General features: G+C 40.0%; 1 protein-coding gene across 1 annotated transcript in view; it reads right to left on the bottom strand.

The window, feature by feature from the left end:
- arfgef2 (ADP-ribosylation factor guanine nucleotide-exchange factor 2 (brefeldin A-inhibited)) overlaps window positions 1-17646 on the bottom strand; it is a 60687-nt gene extending 43041 nt beyond the window's left edge. Inside the window, exons 1-6 of the mRNA XM_059332679.1 lie at window positions 17202-17646; window positions 12993-13023; window positions 12399-12522; window positions 10258-10404; window positions 2339-2518; window positions 117-432 (exon numbers count right to left, since the gene is read on the bottom strand). Of these exons, the coding sequence (XP_059188662.1) occupies window positions 117-432; window positions 2339-2518; window positions 10258-10404; window positions 12399-12522; window positions 12993-13023; window positions 17202-17382 (979 nt within the window). The 5' untranslated portion in view covers window positions 17383-17646. The remainder of the gene's footprint in view (window positions 1-116; window positions 433-2338; window positions 2519-10257; window positions 10405-12398; window positions 12523-12992; window positions 13024-17201) is intronic.
- Between the last annotated feature and the right edge of the window lie 585 nt (window positions 17647-18231).

Below are 18231 nucleotides of genomic sequence, written 5' to 3'. Positions count from 1 at the left end.
TATTCTACTTTATACTGACACACTGAGTTTTGTGTTTTCATTATCTCTAAGCCAGAATCATCAAAATGACAAGAAAAACAGGCTTGAAATATTCCACTCCTAGGAGGTACCTGTACCTCTCGATGGTGTGATTGGTTCGTCTCCGTTCATCGAAGCGCTGCCTCCCTCAGGTTCTCCGTTGATTGATGGTGTGTCTGGAGCTTGGTCCTGGTCCTGGTCCTGGTCAGGGGCTGGTGGTGGGGGCGTGGAGCTGGTCGGGTTGATGTTGGTGAGGTCTGGAGAACTGGCTGCAGGGGACGGGGAGCTCTGGGGCTCTGGAGTTGGCGTCCGGTCAGACCGCGGGGAGCCAGACCTGCGACCACCTGGGACAGGGGACGGGTTCTGCTGGGGCAGACGGAGCCGGTCCTTCTCCTGCTCCTGGGCCTCTAGAGCCTGTGGAGGCAGAGGAAGGGATAGAGGGCCCATGTAAAGGAATTGAATTTGTTTAATTATTTCAGCCCTGATGGTTTTTTTTTCTTTCAGAAGCTGTAGTAGGCTCAGTTTTAAAGCTAAGCTGGTATCATATGAAACTAGAAGCATCCATTGGTTGTGGTATCTTGTTGGGAAGAGTTTCAAATAACGCTCCAGAAGTTAGGCTAAATTTTAGCAAGGGAAACACTAACATTGACATTTCTGAAGTGGTCCCTTGACCTCCGACCTCAAGATATCAGAATGAAACAAGGTTCTATGGGTTCCCCAAGGTCTCGCCTTTACATGCACACTTTATGTCCAATGAATGAACCAGAGATGGACAAATTAGAGCTAAAACTGGCTGAAAATAAGCTAAAAACCTGGCAATGTAGACCTCCAATTCAGTCTGAGATGTCCTCAAATCATGGTACATCCAATGAGAAAAAATTTACTTGATTTATGGAAATTTGCAGTTTCGGCCAAAAACTTTGCTGTTTTTCTCTTGCAGTACAAATGTGTTTTTTTCACCAATTGTATTAGAATATTTCTGCACACTGGGGACCCTACACTGTCTTGGAATTGCATAAATTGTGTCTAACTTAAAAACTTCTAGATTAAATGAGCCTAACTTTACTCAAGAAAAATGGTCAGAAATCCCTACAAAACACCACATTCTGAGACCAGTGCTGTGTTCCAATCCCCATACTTCCCGTACTTACTATACTTAGTTTGAGTACGCTGGGTGTTCCGATTCCGATCGCGGCGAAAAGAAGTGTACCTAAGGGACCCGGATGTTGCCCTCATAATGGTCAAAACGCTGAGTCTGGAACGATGTACACTATACGCACTCAACGGCCGCCATCTTGTCTACGTAGCGGAAGAGGCGGAGCCAGGCAGAACTGCTCAGCTCGAAAAAAAATGTTTGTAATGGCGGCCGAAACAACAGCGGAGCATTGTCTGTCAACATCAGGAGGAGTAGGTAACGTTGCTGACGACGCCGGCGCATTCTCCACATTTGCTGCGTTAATGGAGCCATATTGCCAGATTGTAGAAGTAAAGATTAAACAACACAAAAGAAAATTTTTTCGCCGTTCAAAGCGGGAAGTTTTTCGCGGGTGACGAGCTGTGGCAGCTGTCGCGATCGTAATTTCCAGTAAGTGCACCACGGAGTATTAGATAGGGACGTCTGGAATGCCCTGCTTAGCCTGCTGCCCCCGCGACCCGGCCCCGGAAATCTGCATACTTATTCAGTGCGGATAGTGTACTGCATTTAAGTGTACTCATGGAACTATGGGTATTGGAACACAGCACAAGTCCTTGATGAACACCATGGAGAGATCCATGATGTGATTTGGTATCAACAATTATTGACATTTTGAGATGAAGAATGTCCTTATTAAGCAACTGCATGGCGAGCACTTCTGTCCTGGAAAATGCTGAGGAAACCCCTTATTGTCAATATACACTGGAGTAAGTTTCATGAGGCTGTGATTATCTAAGAGTTAAAAACAGATGTTTTGAAAAATGCTCTCACTGCAATAAAATGCTACAATCGGGACTCATTTCTTCACATATGAATAAAATTGAGCTCATTGAATCGATAAGTCTCAGCTTTCCGGTCATAGTAACTCCGGTCATAGTTAAATAGAACAGACAATGTTTTGTACTGCATAAGAATGTTTTTTGCCCTAAACTGCATGGGGTTACCTTAAAGTGGGCATGTCTGTAAAAGGGAGACTCACACATGACATAGTTGGTTACATCCTTCTAGTTTCATGTGATACCAGTAACTTGACTGTGGATTTAAAACAGAGCCTGCTCCAGACAGGAGCTTTATAAGAGACATCAGTTGTATGGATAGCATTTTAACCATGTTAACTGTACTAACAGCCTGGTTTTCCATGCGTGTGAAGATAACGTTGAGCATCTGTGTGAGAGTGGCCTTAGCAGTGGTCTGGTTGATGAGGTTGCGGCTGGCCAAGTAGATGTTGTAGCAGGTTCTGACGGTGAGAAGCACAGTGCCCTCGTGGATCTCTATGTGCGGGGAGGTCACCGCCGTCAGCAGGGCCTAGACAGACAGAAAAAGGAAGTCAAAGAGTTATCAGACAAGTCGTCTTCTTTAGAAAATGCTGCAGCACCTCCTGAGTCATCACTCCACTTCCTTACTCATGTGGCACGTTAAAGCTGCAGAAGAATTCGTGTCATATTCTGTAACTTTCCTTTTTGATTTTACACAAAAGCTGATTATCAAATCTGAAGGTTTATTAGAAAAATGGAATGTGTTCAAGTTTGTCTTAATCTAAATAAACTGCACTGACCTTCAGGTTTGAGTCTGTGGTAAATGTAAGACAAACATTTTGATAATCTGCAATAAATCTTTTGACAACAGCGATAAAACTGTGTGCTTCTTATAGCAGGAGAGACTTTGGCCTTTCCAGACAACCAGGATGTGTGTTTCATTCTCTGAGAGGAAACTTCAGGAAGCAGCCGTTATGAGTCACACCTATTGCGCAAACACAGGGCAAGTTATCAAGTCAGAGCTTTGTTAAAAAGTGTGGCCTAATTATGGTGCATTACTTGGCTGCATTACAAACTAGAGCTCATTTAACTGGATCCTTTCTCACAAATCCAAAGATGAAAATACATTACACTGGACACAAACCTGTTAAAAAGGGACAGATCACCCCAAAACCAAAAATACATGTGTCCTTTTACCTGTAGTGCTATTTACAGCTGCATCTCAATACATTAGAATATGATGTAAAAGTCCATTTCCAGTAGTTCAAGTCAAACAGCCCCAACCAAGTATTGAGTCATATCGATGGACATACTTTTCAGAGGCCAACATTTACATATTAAACATACTTTTTAAAATTGGTCTTTTGTAATATTAAACATTTTTTGAGACACTGAATCTTAGGTCTTCATTAAATGTAAGCCATAATCATTATAATTAGAAGAAATTAAATAAATTAAGACATGAAATGTTTCATTCTGTGTGTAATGGATCTATATACTGTAATGTGTTATTTCCACTTTTTGAATTGAATTATTGACATAAATAAACTTTTCTATGATATTCTAATTTATTGAGATGCACCTGTAGTTAACTAATGAATGAATGAATGAATTAAACAGTATAAGGGTTTAGAACATTATGATAAGAGTATATGATAATCATTCCCATGCTCAATCATGCCTAATTTTTGGGGGTTGATACCATTTGTTACACAGATTTAATGCAACATTTTGACCATTTTTGACCCCTTCTCCAAACTGAAACAGTGTCCAGTGAATGAGTAATTCTAGTCCAGTTAGTCTTCAAACGCCTCAGAACGGATCCCCTCTACCTTACTACCCAGTAAACACATTGCAGGGCATATTGAGATATTTACACACACAAAAAAATAAAATAAATTAGGGCCGGGACTTTAACGCGTCAATTAAGATTAATTAATTACACGAAAATGAACGCGTTAAAAAAATTGACGCATTTTAATCGCACTTATTTTTGCACCGCGGAACGTTTCTCACTGGATGAGTTTCAGGCGGACCGATTATACTGGAGCACCAACTAGCGATGATGAGTTCAGACAACAACAAACCACAGTGAACATGAAGGAAGAACATTTAGTTACTAAAAACCAACGGATGGAAGCGTCGATAAGAGCATGGTTGTGTTGCTCTGCAACAAGGAATTCACATATCACCGCAGCACATCCAGCCTCAAGTATCACCTCAATGCTAAACATATAGCAGCTAGCGGCTAGTGTGGTAGCTAGCGTGGATTGTGTTTTACTTAAAAAAGTATTATAGTTTACAGAAGGTCTACCTACCTATAGGTTACCTGAATTTCTGAAATGTACTATATTTCTAAATATGCTATTGCTACACTTAATGGCAAAAATTGCACTGGTCTGTTGGACTTGAACAAAAATAAACAATATTTTTGTTGCTTAAGCTTATGTATTCAGTCATTATTCAATGAAATTGATTTTCAATAAAAATCCATGTGAAAAAAATCACTTCTCACTGTTCTCAGGTCAAATATTTATATGCGATTAATTAATTACAAAGCCCGGCCCTAAAATAAATGTATAAGACCAGCTCTACTACCCCCTTAGTGTTCTGACAGCCACTTGGAAGAGCATCTGAACACTCAAATCTGATCTGACAGGTTTGAGTGGCCATTTTTCTCTCAGGCTGCATCACTGATGGGTTTTGTTTTCCGATGATTGCCTCTTGTCGTCTTGCGAATCTAAAAATATTTCATGTAAATGGAATTATTTATTAGATGTTTTATATTGTCCACAAGTTCATATAATACTATCTAGATTGTTTTAGTGTAAGTTACCAAGTGTTTGAGGTATCAGCAGTAGAGGTGTCTGACTTTTCTTTCTCATAGAATTAGATGGCACTTTGCTTGTGGTGCCAAAGTGCCAAAAAATATTTCAAAAACAACAATGTTTTCTTCCCAGATAACATGGCCTGGTTACTCAAAATAATCCACAGGCAGTTTCATGTTGGAACCATTTTCTTTTTAGTATAAAAAAATATGTATTTTTTTATATTTTGGGATGAACTGTCCCTTTAAGAAAGGAAAAGGAAAAATGATCTACGCAGCTTTTCTATTCTTTAGATTTAGTTTTTGTCTCATCGTAGGAATCTATTATTAAATGTTGGGTTTAAGGAACAGACAGTGTGTTAAAGAGACAAAAAGACACAGGAAGGCAAACAGATATGGACGCCGAGTAAAAAGTAAAATAAATGCAGAACGCATCAAATTCAATATTCAGAGTGTATATTTATAAAAATCATATGTTTCAGTTTGAATATTAAATAATCAAGATGATACTGTTTTTATTAATGGTTTTCAAGTTTTTTTCCAAGGTTGTATTTACATAATTTATAATAATCGTTTCCTAACTCCTCACTTAACTGCAGAAAGAGTGCCAGGAAAAAGAAAATGAACCGCTTGGAATTAGCTACATTTATGCACAGTTTATCCATAACATGCAGTCTAATTTATTTCAAAGTCACTCTAATGGACAAATAAACTCTATGTAGACTAAGAACACTCAAATAATAGTCAATAATCTCAAAATTAAACAGAAGACCTCTTAAAACGCTACAAGTCAGACTTTAATACAGTTAATTGTAATAAACTGTATTCATTATTAAAGTACATTTACATTTACATTTAGTCATTTAGCAGACGCTTTTATCCAAAGCAACTTACAGGAAGAGTAAAAGCAAACAATCAAGGTATAGTGCAATAAGAGCTATTAGTGCTAGTGACAATTCTTTGAGGAGTAGTCTTATCATGTGGTCTAGGAGAGAAGATGTTCTCTGAAGAGCTGGGTCTTCAGGAGTTTTTTTAAAGGTAGAGAGGGACGCCCCTGCTCTGGTAGGAACTGGTAGTGTGTTCCACCAGCGGGGAACAAGAAGTGCAAACAGTCTGGATTGCCTTGGACCAACGGGGGGCAGAGCCAGGCGCCGTTCATTGGAAGAGCGCAGCGGTCGTGAGGTAGCATATGTCTGAATCAGGGCGTTCAGGTAGGTAGGAGCAGTACCGGAGACAACTTTGTAGGCCAGCATTAGAGATTTGAATTTGATGCGGGCTGCAACAGGTAGCCAGTGGAGCTCAATGAGCAGCAGAGTGACATGTGACCTTTTAGGCTGGTTGTAGACCAGACGCGCCGCCGCGTTCTGGATCATCTGAAGCGGTTTTACTGAGCAGGCTGGCAGGCCTGTCAGGAGGGCATTACAGTAGTCAAGTTTTGAGATGACAACAGCCTGTGTCAGGAGTTGAGTGGCATGTAGAGTTAGGTAAGGTCTGATTTTTCTGATGGTGTAAAGTGCAAAGCGGCATGACCGGGTGACTGAGGCGACATGACTGGAAAAGGTGAGTTGGTCATCAATCATCACCCCTAAGTTTCGCACCACCTTGGTGGGTGAAAGACACAGGGAGTCAATCTTGATGTTGATGTTGTGGTGTATTGTGGGTTTAGCAGGGAGGACCAGCAGTTCAGTTTTTGAGAGGTTCAGCTGGAGGTGATGTGCCTTCATCCAAGTGGCTATGTCAGAGAGGCAGTCAGAGACCCGAGCAGAGACCGATGGGTCATCAGGAGGAAATGACAGATAGAGCTGAGTGTCATCTGCATAGCAGTGATAGGAAAAGCCATGTGAGCGGATAACCTCACCCAGAGAGGTGGTGTAGATAGCGAATAGCAGGGGTCCCAGCACTGAGCCCTGGGGAACCCCTGTGGTGAGGCAAGACAAAGTAGACAACTGTCCATGCCAGGATACACTGAATGAGTGTCCTTTGAGGTAGGAATCAAACCAGGACAGAGCCAAGCCAGAGATGCCCATTTTAGAGAGAGTAGAGAGGAGGATGCCATGGTTAACTGTGTCAAATGCAGCTGACAAGTCAAGCAGAATGAGAACTGAGGACTTTGTTGCTGTTCTTGCTTCTTTTAAGGCTTCTGTCACAGACAACAGAGCAGTTTCAGTTGAGTGACCGCTTTTGAAACCAGATTGATTTGGATCAAGAAGATTGTTCTGTAGGAGGAATTCTGAAAGTTGCTTAGCGACCGCCCGTTCAATAGTTTTAGATAAGAATGGAAGAAGTGAGACAGGACGATAGTTCTCGACTTCAGCAGGGTTGAGAGAGGGTTTTTTGAGAAGAGGTGTTACCCGAGCTGCTTTGAATGCAGTGGGAAAAGTGCCGGAGGACAGTGAGGCGTTAATCACATGTGTGACAGCTGGCGTGATGGTTGGGCTAATGGACTGAAGAAGGTTTGTTGGTATAGGGTCCAACGAGCATGTAGTAGGACGGCTACATGTCAACAGTTTGGATACCTCACTCTCAGAGAGGGGTGTAAAGCCAGAAAATGAGGTGCTAGCAACTGATTCAGTGCCGCCCAGCTGAGATACAGAAAGACAAGTAGTAGGACTTCTACATGTCACAGTATTAGGAGTCGGGTGGGGGTCAGAGAATTGGCTGCTAATTGCTGCAACTTTGCTTGTAAAGAAGGATGCAAATGTGTCTGCGGTGAGGCAGGTAGGAGGAGGAGGAGGAGGAGGCGGAGGGTTGAGTAGTGATTTGAAGGTGGAAAAGAGTTTCCGGGTGTCAGTGACACTGTTGACTTTGTCGTTGTAAAAAGCAGTCTTTGCATTGGTGATGCTGCCTGAGAATGAGGACAATAGTGTCTGATAGTTTATGAGATCGTCTGGAAGTTTGGTTTTGAGCCATTTTCTTTCAGCAGCTCTGAGCTTGGTACGCTGTGATCGAAGGGTATCAGTCAACCATGGGTGGGATTGGTTGGGTCGAGCAGGCCTTGTAGATAAAGGACATAGCCTGTTCAGACATGAGTTCAGAGTAGAGTAGAGTGAGTCAGTGGCATCATTAGCCTTCAGAGAGGAGAAAGTAATAATTCACTCATCTCTTCATGAGTTGATGTTAACCATCAATCAGCCACTTGTACTTTCAGAGTACTCCAGATGAAGCGAGATGGTAGAGAAAGGCTCACAAAAGGTGGAAGAGAACCCCGACAGGCTGAACGTTACAGGCCTGTCAAAATACCTCAAAGTCACTGCGGCCGCCATTTATAGAAAATTATGACTGATATTTTAAGTGCAATATGATTCACCACATTGGGTCAAATTATTATTTTCATTGAAAACTATATTAAAATAATACTGGTGTATTTTTAATGAGGATCTGTAGCAAGCAAAGATTTTCTCAGTCTATAGAATAGGATTTGTAGGCCAGGACATCTCAATATACAATACTTAACTCAGAATGCTATATTGACACATATTTGGCCTTAAACAAATATTGCACCTTCCTGTAATTTGGATATTGCAATAGTCCATATTGCAATTTCAATAAAATGTTGCTCAACTGTGAAGCCCTAGTGCTCATGTATGGAAGACAGTTTGTTCTCCCTTAAAATGAATTGATTACAATAGCCGTGTTTCCTTTAGGGGGAAGAGTGGTCGCTGGGAAAGTCTCAGGCCACGTCCTCTCAAATGTCCACTCACTCTGCGTGTCTCCATTAAAAAAAAAGCCCCCCAGAGGGATTTAGAGACTCCTGAGGTGATGTATGGTTTTCAATCGTCGCGTAATCGCTTAGCAACAGTTTCGACCGTGAGGTCACATACGTGATGGATTAACACGGGAGAAGCAACTGTGGCCGACATCGCTAACTGTGCACAACGTCCGCCACTGATCATAAACAAACCAGCATGGCTAATTATGCACAGCTTCTCCGCTGATCATAAACATCATGATCTGAATTAACTGGCATCGCTAACTGTGCACAGAGTGTCCTGCTGCAGCACATACACACTGTACTGCAAGAGAGCTAACTGTTTAGCCTATTAGCAATTTGCAGACTGGACACTAAGGGGTTAACATCCCCTCTGGCTCCGTAACTGCAGCTGGGAGAGACTGATGCATGCTCGTCCTTACTCCTCTTAACGAGCCGCCAGCTCCCGCAGCTTGCTAAGAAGAGCCCCCGGCTCATTAAGAAGAGTAAGAACGAGTCTCCAATAATACCAGAAAAAGTCGCTAGATTTGTCGCTAGTCTGAAAAGTCGCTAAATATAGCGACAAAGCTGCTAGGTTGGCAACACAGCTTCGCCGGCTTTTACAAATGGCGCGTGCTGTTGTGGCGTCCAGTACTATGTCACATCCTGCTTAGCGTTCTATCCAATCAGCAACCAGGCTTTTTTCAGGGGAGAAAAACGACCCTGCTCTTAAACAGGGACAACAAAAATGTCCAGTCAAACGACCGCTCCGGACGGCTCATATTCACATTAGAGGCATTTCGGCAAGTGAGACCAGCTTATTCAGGATATTGGGCTGTAATGGAAACACCCCTATTGTGTGTGTCAAACTAGGAACCTGACTGTTTTATTAGGTTACTAGGACATTGCTCTATGAAAAGTTGAAAGAATACACCATATTTTGTTACAGAAACAACTTCCACTTTGCTTGGAGAAATAAAGCCAACCAGTGGTATAACATCATCCTAAAAGTGAAGCATGTAGCAAGGATCAGCATGAGGCCCCTGGGCCTGAACAAGCATTACTCACTGAAAACACAACACACTCAAACACAAGCTGAAGTTGCTGTCAGTCATCTGAAGCTTAATAGAAGTGAAAAATAATCACAAAATGTCTCAGACATTAAAAAGTAAAGATTCAGAATGGTTAAGGTTAATATCATGGCCTCAAATCAATTGAGATTCTGTGGCTTCTACTGAATAGAGGCCTTTATGAAAACATTCCTGATACACCAACATACTTTAACAATTTAATACACTGAAATGGTCTGAAATTCCTCCTGACCAATGTGGGGATGTGGTCAACAGCAGCAGGTCACGGCTGTTAAATAAGGTTTAACTAGTTAATAAAACTAAGGGTTCACTGTCTCTATCCAACCTGACTCCAACTTGTTCAAGCAAATAATTCAATAAATCTGAAACTATATTTGTTAATTTTTCAGCCAGGTGTAGCTTTTCTATTTTGTGACTTTGTAGAATATCAAACCATGTTTTAGAACCAAGTTATGCAAAAATGCAGAGGAATCCGAGGGGTCTGACACTTTTAATGGGCACTGTATAAAATGCAGAAACTTATTTTCTCCACTAAGTGCAAACCGTGACAGAAAGCTCTTAATACCGAGGACTAAAGTATGTCATTCCTGACTATGTGACCTGATTAGGTCTAAAATAAACAACAACACTGACAGCTGGAGGATCTGAAGGCTGCCAGATGTTTGGAGTGGCTCTGGGTTTACCTTGATGATCTGTAGCTGGACTCCCTCGTCGGTCTGTGGGCCCTGGAAGCAGTTGCAGACGGTTTCCATCAGCCGGTCGATCAGCCTCTTGCCCGGGGTTCTGCTGTCCGGAGCGTTGCCTGTGATGTGGCCGTACGCGATCAGCTTCTACAAAGGAGAAACAGAGCACAGGTCAGGGCAGCAGAGGCAGAAGGAGCATCTAATTCCAAGTCATTTTTGTGAGCTTTTAATGCAAATAATTCACCGTCAATAGTGATTTTGCTGTGAACCGATTAAAATGATGCCGACATACAGGTGCATCTCAATAAATTACATTATCATAGAAAAGTTTATTTATGTCAGTAATTCAATTTAAAAAGTGTAAACAACATATTATATAGACCAGGGTTGGGCAACTGGAGGCCCGGGGGCCGCATACGGCCCGCACCCTCACTTGAAGTGGCCCTCAGTACAACTACATGCATTTGAGCATGAAATCTTAAAAGTGCTGTGTAAAAATGCACAAAATTACTTCTTGCAATTAATGTTTTTTAATTAATGTTCTTGCACTGAGAAAAAAATAAATCACAGTAAGTGGTTATTTTTTATTTGCTTCAAACCTTTTGTATTCCTATTTATACTGTTATACATGCATTTGAGCATGAAATATGTTAAGTTACTGAACTGTAAACATATTTAAAATTGCAGTTTCATCGTATCTGGTTAAGTACACGGTCCTATGTGTGGCCCTGTGGTAGTGTCGATGAAATATTGTGCATTTAAGTTGCCCATCCCTGACATAGATCCATTACAAACAGAATGAAACATTTCATGTATTAATTTATTTAATTTCTTCTAATTATAATGATTATGGCTTACATTTAATGAAGACCTAAAATTCAGTGTCTCGAAAAAATTTGAATATTACAAAAGACCAATTTTAAAAAGTATGTTTAATATGTAAATGTTGCATCTGAAAAGTATGTCCATCTATATGACTCAATACTTGGTTGGAGCTGTTTGACTTGAACTACTGGAAATGGGCTTTCACATCATATTCTAATGTATTGAGATGCAGCTGTAACTACATCAGTGCAGATTTGTAAAAAGTCTGAATTCATGCTTTGTCGGCTGAATGGAGTTCTAACTAATCAAGGCTGTGCTACACTGACTATTCTCAACACTCACAGGCTTTCAGACACAGTGTCACGTAAATCTGTTGTGCGAGTTTTAACTTACAAATGACACAAATTTGCATATTTGCATCATTCGTGTTGACCAGCCAAATTCAATGTACTTTACCTGTGTAAGTCATCAATTAAATAGTTTCAGGTCCAGAGATTGTAACAAAAATACACATAAAAACAGACAATTACAGTTTAAAAAACAAGAAAGAAAACATAACAAGTACATAAAATGTATTTTTTTTAAATATGGATTTGTGTATGTATGCATATTCCTCAATTTTCTTTGCATCACTAACTTATTGAATGTGGTTGATGAATTATAACTTAAGTGACACACAAGTTTAGCTACCCCAAAAGTTAAGAGATAGAGAGGATAAAGTGTGTGGAATGTAAAATCATTGTTTCAGATGAAAGTGAGAAACAGGTGGAACTAGATGTGGTGTGGTGTGGGGTGGGGTGTGTGTGTGTGTGTGTGTGTGTGCACTAAATCTGAGGGAAATGATCTTGCTGCATGGACAGATAATTTCACTTGACAAGATTTCTTAAATCAAGATTGTTAAATCTAGAAAAAAGCATGTTGAGCACTTAAAACAAGAAATTAACTCTTAAAACAGGATAAATTATGTAACACTTCTAAGTCTAAAGGTTTTTTGGTCTTGGTAAGAAACAAATAATTGTCAGGTCACTCTGGCCGGGCCAGTTCATCGCTGCTTGCAGCTTTAATTTATCTTGTTTTAAGAGTTAATTTCTTATTTTAAGTGTTCAACATTGCTTATTTCTAGATTTAACAATCTTAATTTAAGAAATATTGTCAAGTGAAATTATCTGTCCATGCAGCAAGATCATTTCCCTCAGATTTAGTGTTTTTATCTTGTTTTAGACACACCTTTCTTCAGTGTGTGTGTGGAATGTAAAGTCATTGTTTCAGATGATGTGTGTGTGTGTGTGTGTGTGTGTGTGTGTGTTTATATTAACCTGCAGACAGTCCAGGGAGGTGCTAACTATCCGGGGGGACTTTGACTGACAGGCCAACTCAAAGGGCAGCACATATTTGTCCGCCTCGATGTAGTTGGCTCTGGGTGGGACCACGGTTCCATCTCTGCAGGGACGAGGAGAGCAAACAGCTGTGTCAACTACAAACATGGTCCAGCTGAAACTTAACGGTAACTCCAGCAGATGATGTGAATAGACAAAGGGCTGTGTAAACATTTTACGGTACATTTAGATTTTCATACTGCAGGATTTTAGAGCTTTAAGCTTAATGTTCGTACCTCAGGAAAGCATAATGGCAAATTGTTAAATAACAGCTTGCCTACAGCAGCAGATATATTACCTGAAGGCTGTTTGAAGTGCTGCTGATATACTCCAAAGTAGCAAATCACCTTAGTCACAAATCACACTGAGCAGTTGGGGTTTACTGCAGAGTGCTGCAGGGCAAACCTTACCTCTGCTTCTTGCCTCATGTCACAAGAAAAGAAACACGCGCACACACACACACACACACACATGCACGCACACACTTTGCATTCATTCATTCAGGGAAAAGGGCAATTGCAGAACAATACTTACTTTTGTTTTTCAAGCTCTGCCTTGATTTCATCTATGGAGAGAGACACAGGAGATTAAATGTTATTCGTGTCTGAACTTTGGCCCTTTCAGCTCAAGTCAGTGTGACATGATTTGGGTTAATGGTCCAATCTCAAATCTGAATATTCTGGCCGACAAAGCCTAACTGCAATATCTACATTTTTGGTTGAAACTATTTGATATCCGTTTTATCTTGTGACAAAGTTTTAGATTTCAATATTGCTTTATTTCAGAGAAATATTGGTATAAAAATTGCAGTAACTACAAAATCCAACTCAAAACCGAAGCTAAACTTTGACTGTGATACAGTGTATACTTGAATTTCTTCATTGTGTTGAATAGTGAAGACAAGAATAATAGAAATTATAAGTTTATTTGATAGGGAAACTATTATCTAGATAGTGATGAAGTAAAAAAGTGAGATAAAATTGTATTAAGACTAAAATATAACATTACTGTATATTAAGTCAAAAATACACAAATGTTTTTTAAAAAAAGAGTTGTTAAACTCTTTTAAATACATTTATAACAAAATCAATTTGAAAATGTTTATTCACTGAAAACTAAATATAAAAGCTGAAAGAAGACGACAACATTGTAGTTACTGCACTCAGTTTGTGCATTACTGTTAGAACATTTTACAGCAAAACCAGAGTACAGTAACTACATTTTGGGGGTCAAAGGTCAAATAAATCGTCATGATTTTTGAGCATGAAACTGACATCATCAATACATGTAGAAATAAGTGTCAAATCAATTATCTACCCTATCTTAAAAAAACACTTTAAAGCAGTTTTTCTCAGTTTTACCTTTTGTGTAGTTACTGCAGTTAGACTTTGTAGGGCAGTGTTGTAGGTACGTTTTTGTTTCCTTTGCAGAGAAGTGACGTTTCTGGTCAAAGCATACAACTTTATATTATGCAGGGTTTTATCTGAGATTACTCCTATGTTTTAATGCTAATCACATTTACTTTAACTGAGCAGCCTCCTTCAGATCTTTGCTGTTTCACGTATTCTCTGCACTAGACGTGGACTGATATATCGGGCCGATATTCGCGTTTTTTACTTGTATCGGCATCGGCCGATACGTGCATGCGTTCGCTGATCAGTTAGCCCATTTCACTGAGCCAACAGCAGGCAAGGCTCGGTGCAACATCTGCCATTCTCTGGTGAGCTGCTGCTGATACCAGAAAAAAGAAAAACACATCAAATATGTGGATCATCTGAGGCGCCACCACCTCAAGGCCTAGAACAACATACACATTGTTTGCTATCCAACTGTTAATATGTTTTGTTTGTTTTGTTAATAAATGTTTCTTTTTTTGTTTAAATTGAGACTTGTGTAACATTTGATATCATTGTGTCATTTTTATCATGTAAATGGAGGGAGAAAAGGCAATATCGGCTTCAAGAATTGGCCCAAAAAAAAAAACGGCAGCACATATCGAGGATCGGTTAAGACTGATGTCAAAATAATCTGTATCGGCCTTAAAAAACCTGTATCGGTCGACCACTAGTCTGTACCACTATCCCCATCTGTTCTGCTGTAGAAACTTTGCCCTCTGAATGAATCGCTTCATACTTTTCTATCCCACATTAGAGTAACAGTGTGCATTCAGCCAGATGTGACCAACCAAATCGGTTAGATTTGCAAACGATGTGGTAGTGAAAACAACTACAGCTCTCTCAAACTCAGTTTGTACATGTACTCAAGTACTGTACTTAAGCATTTTGAGGTATTTGTACTTGAGTACTTCCTTTTCTACTCCACTACATTTCAATGGGGAATATTGTTCTTTTTACTACACTACATTCATCTGACAGTTTTAGCTATTTGTGAGTTTACTAATTAAGATTTTTGAATGGAAAACATATGGAGAGTTTGACTAGGAGAGCAACTGTATTGATAATTGTTTCAGTCATTTTTCATACAAAAACATTTCCTGGTTCTCATGGGTCTTGAGTAAATGTGTTGGCATTTCTCACTCATTTCAGAGTTTTTACAGTACAGAAAACCATCAGCAGATGATTCCATAAATGAAAATAATTAGTTGGATTAGTTGCAGTCGGATACAATATTTAAAAAAAAAAAAAGCTCCATCTCAACCAGCTACAACAAGAAAGTCCTGTTTTTAAATTACAAATTAAGTAATTTACGTAAATTACATACGAGTATTAATAATATAATGTTGTAATATATAATAGGAGTCACAGGAGACATTTTTCTACACTGAGTACTTTACTGAAGTGAATAATTAAAAACAATCAATTTGGAAAATGTACCTCATGTATTAAAGTTATTACTTTGCTCAAGTAAAGGATCTGAATACTTCCTCCACCTTCGCTCGTAAGGCGTCGTAGAGGAAATAAGCTTGAGCAATACTCACCACTAATGTCACAGTGAAGGTTATAGTGATTATATATTTCAAGTGACTACCAGGAATGCATGACCTGTCATTCTTTTAATAAGCTTAGTTCCTTTCCCCATGTGGTATAAGTTAGCGCTAGACCTAAATATAGAAAGTAGCAGTATTGCTCCTTTATTATTTGGCTACGCTCTGGTGTTTTACTTTAAAGCAGTCTCTAGGAAATTGTTTCTCTCTTTCACAGTGAGCATAATCATGGAGGACACAGATGCAAAGGCCTGCATCCACAGTGCAGTGTACCAGCTCTGATATTTGAAGAAGAAAAAAAGAGCATTGGAAAAGATGATATATCCATGAAACTTGCACAGAGTATACTAAAACATCAGACAGACAATGCAATCATGACACACACAAAAGGGCTACATTGGTAGTGTGAAGAGTTGAAAAAGAGTGTTGTGTTCTTCTGCTATCATGAATAATGAGAGAGTGTCAGTGGCAGACAAAGGCAGCTCAAACACACCGACCTGTTTGCCCAGCTCTCACTGATATTTGCAGTCAACCCTGTTGTGCTGTGCCTTACTAGGGCTGGGCAATATATATATATATAAAAATATATTGATATATTTTTAAATGTGATGTGGAATTAGGCCATATCGCATATATCGATATAGTTCAAATTTGCACTGTGATCCTTGCTCCAGGCAAGCTGTTTTATATATAAATACTACCCTTACTAGGGTTTGTCATATTTAGTTATTTTGTAATGTTCTTTTGTTCGTTATTTTCTCATATAAATATATTTATTTCAGAAAAAGATTGGCCTATTTTACTTCATAGGCTATTTTTGTTTAAGATATTTTTTATTTAAATGTGCACTTTATGGAGCTTCGATTAAAAAAAAAAAAAAAAAAAAAAAAAGGTGTTCACTTACATAAACAGTTTCAATCTAACTATTTATGACATGTCATATTTGGCGTTGACTTTGATTGAACATTTGCTCTCACTTTGCGCTAAAAACATCAGGATATATATCATATATCGATATTCAGCCTAAATATATCGGGATATGACTTTTGGTCCTTATCGCCCAGCCCTATAATGAAGCACAACTTCTTGTTTGCCATTTCTCAATCACCTGCATTAAAACCATTAGAGAAGCCCTGTGCAAAGTTAGCCACCCTTAACTACAAACCAACTCTCTGATCTGAGAATCAGGAACTTTTAAAGCCTCTATACCAACAAAATACGTTTCAGTTGTCACAATAACAATAAGACAAGGAGGTGGGTGCACCTGAATGCAGCATGAGCTCCAATATAAACAGTAATAAGACAATGAGGTGAGGATCCTGCTGTGTGTAACACTATCCTTGGTTGTGTTGAATGGAAAAGCTCGGGCGTCATGTTGTCCTGGAGTTAGGTAGCCTGTCTGTGTGTAGAGCAGACTGGTCTGTCTGGCTGCTGACAGAGCTACGTACAACACAGGGATTGGTCTGTTTGGCTAGCTCACCTAGCCCTCACCTAGCTAACCACAGCTACCTATTAGCTTGTTTACCTGCCGACGTTGACAGCAGTGATAGCGGTGTGAAGACAGGATGCTAGCATTGCAGAATAAACAATAAGATGTCAAAGTGGTGTACGCACACAGTTAGCTACCTGCAAACGTCAACACACAGCTAAAACACACGACGGAGGCCATTCACATGCTAACGCTAGCTTGCCTGTTAGCTCTTTCAAATAAGTCTCTCAAATAGCGAGACACGACCGACACGTTTCAGTGATTAAAAAACACAACTCAGCAAACCAGCACACAAAACAAACCCACTCACCAAGCGCCACCTGACAGGCTTTGCGCAGCTGGCTGTTCTGGCTCCTCTTCACCTCCTTATCAGAGAGGATTTTCTCCAGAGCCCGAGACAGAAACATGCTCTTAGTTTTACTGTTTTCTGCCTTAGACTGCTGTGAGTTTAGCTGCTGCTGTGGTGGCCGCTGGTGGTGTTGCTGCTGCATGTCTCGGTCTGTTACCGCTTGTCTCTCAGGCCGTCATTCTCGGCCTGGCCCTGCGAGTAGGCAGGTGACAAGGGAAGCTAACTAAAGCCAGGCTATCGGTGTCAGTCCGTCGACTCGCTCCCTCAGCTCAGCGCCGCCATGCTGCTTACACGTCACGTCACGTGATGCTCAGCTGTCTGGGTTGACAACAGCACCCTGAGGAGCAGCTCACCTCCCATCTGGGGTCAAATGGTGTCATAGGTAACTCACAGACATCTATACAGCATCTAAAGCAGATTTTTGATAAAAACGTTTCCGGTTAAATATGCCGTAAGAAGCTTCAAACGTGCTGACGTTACGCGATAGTTGAGCAACAATTTGCAGTTTTCACCGCTATGGCAAATCAAGCGCTCCCAAGGAAAAGAAACAAGGCCTAATATTTCCTGCAGATGGCACTAAAACACCACAATAATATCACATTAACAAGTCGTCACACTGTTATAATAATCGCTCAAGTCATTTTTTTGTCCAAATAGTTTTTTTTGCCTAAATCATCTCCTCATGATGGTAAAATCGCCTCCATCCTCAGTTGATCAGATCATGTGATTTTACCCCTTTAAGATCATCACTTCTTTGACAATTTGCCACATTCATAGGCATCAGATAAGAACCCAGCAAAGAAGAGCTAGAGGGAGGTCTTTTAGAAATCAGTTTAGTTTAGCAGTGTTTTATTGTGGACACTCATATTGGTAGCACTTTATTTTGAAGGTGTCTACATAAGAGTGACATGAGCGTGTCATAAACATGGCATGGGATGTGTCATGAACATTAATGACACTTTGAAGTAACATTAATGCTCATGATACTTGT

The sequence above is a fragment of the Centropristis striata genome, chromosome 5 (assembly GCF_030273125.1).
Source record: "Centropristis striata isolate RG_2023a ecotype Rhode Island chromosome 5, C.striata_1.0, whole genome shotgun sequence".
Classification (NCBI taxonomy): Eukaryota; Metazoa; Chordata; class Actinopteri; order Perciformes; family Serranidae; genus Centropristis; species Centropristis striata.
Note: the sequence above shows the minus strand (reverse complement) of the source record. Positions and strands in the feature narration are given on the sequence as shown.